The sequence below is a fragment of the Ciona intestinalis genome, unplaced genomic scaffold (genome assembly GCF_000224145.3).
Source record: "Ciona intestinalis unplaced genomic scaffold, KH HT000170.2, whole genome shotgun sequence".
Taxonomy (NCBI): domain Eukaryota; kingdom Metazoa; phylum Chordata; class Ascidiacea; order Phlebobranchia; family Cionidae; genus Ciona; species Ciona intestinalis.
The window spans coordinates 39,192-39,759 of record NW_004190492.2 but is presented as its reverse complement, the minus strand read 5'-3'; the positions used below and the strand labels follow the sequence as shown (position 1 = coordinate 39,759).

At 39.8% G+C, this 568-nt stretch overlaps 1 protein-coding gene across 1 annotated transcript in view; it reads right to left on the bottom strand.

Annotated features, from left to right (window-relative positions):
- Nucleotides 1–161: 161 nt before the first annotated feature.
- Nucleotides 162–568, bottom strand: part of LOC101242481 (zinc finger and BTB domain-containing protein 44-like) — a gene marked incomplete at its 3' end in the record, with an annotated part of 4,415 nt that continues 4,008 nt past the window's right edge. Inside the window, exon 6 of the mRNA XM_009863541.2 lies at nt 162–325. Coding sequence (XP_009861843.1) covers nt 162–325 — 164 coding nt within the window. The remainder of the gene's footprint in view (nt 326–568) is intronic.

The window sequence follows — 568 nt, the reverse complement described above, 5'->3', positions numbered from 1 at the left end:
CATTTCTATATGGGTGAGGTCCTACAGCATGGCATGGGACATAAGATTTAGGCCGGAACCTGTAATAACTCTATATGTACAATTATCTCGCATTCTTACACACTTACTAATTCCCTTCTTTTCCCCCCTCTCTCACATCCCCTTCTTCCCCCCTCTCTCACCTGACACACCAAGTTCATGTAACCTCTGATGTTCCTCGTAAATATTCCGATGTCGGAAGTGCCGTCCACACCCCGGCCATAAACACTTCTGCCCCCCAGTGGTACGACGAGGTTTACGAGACAAACTCGTCGATTCAACCCACTCACTCTCCGATTTAGGATTTCTATGATAAATATATAAGATATATTTATGAATTGATCGCATACTTAGCATACAACACTTTATGTTTAGTTACAACTGAGTGATTGACAAGGTGTTGCAACTGCCTAGTTTGTTAATTTTAATCTTTCATCACCCAACATTAACAAAATACATCGTAAATATTGACAAGTTTACTTCAACGCATGCAATCACCTACTTTGAAATGACACCTATGATATGATTAAATTGGAAGAAGTGACATTAT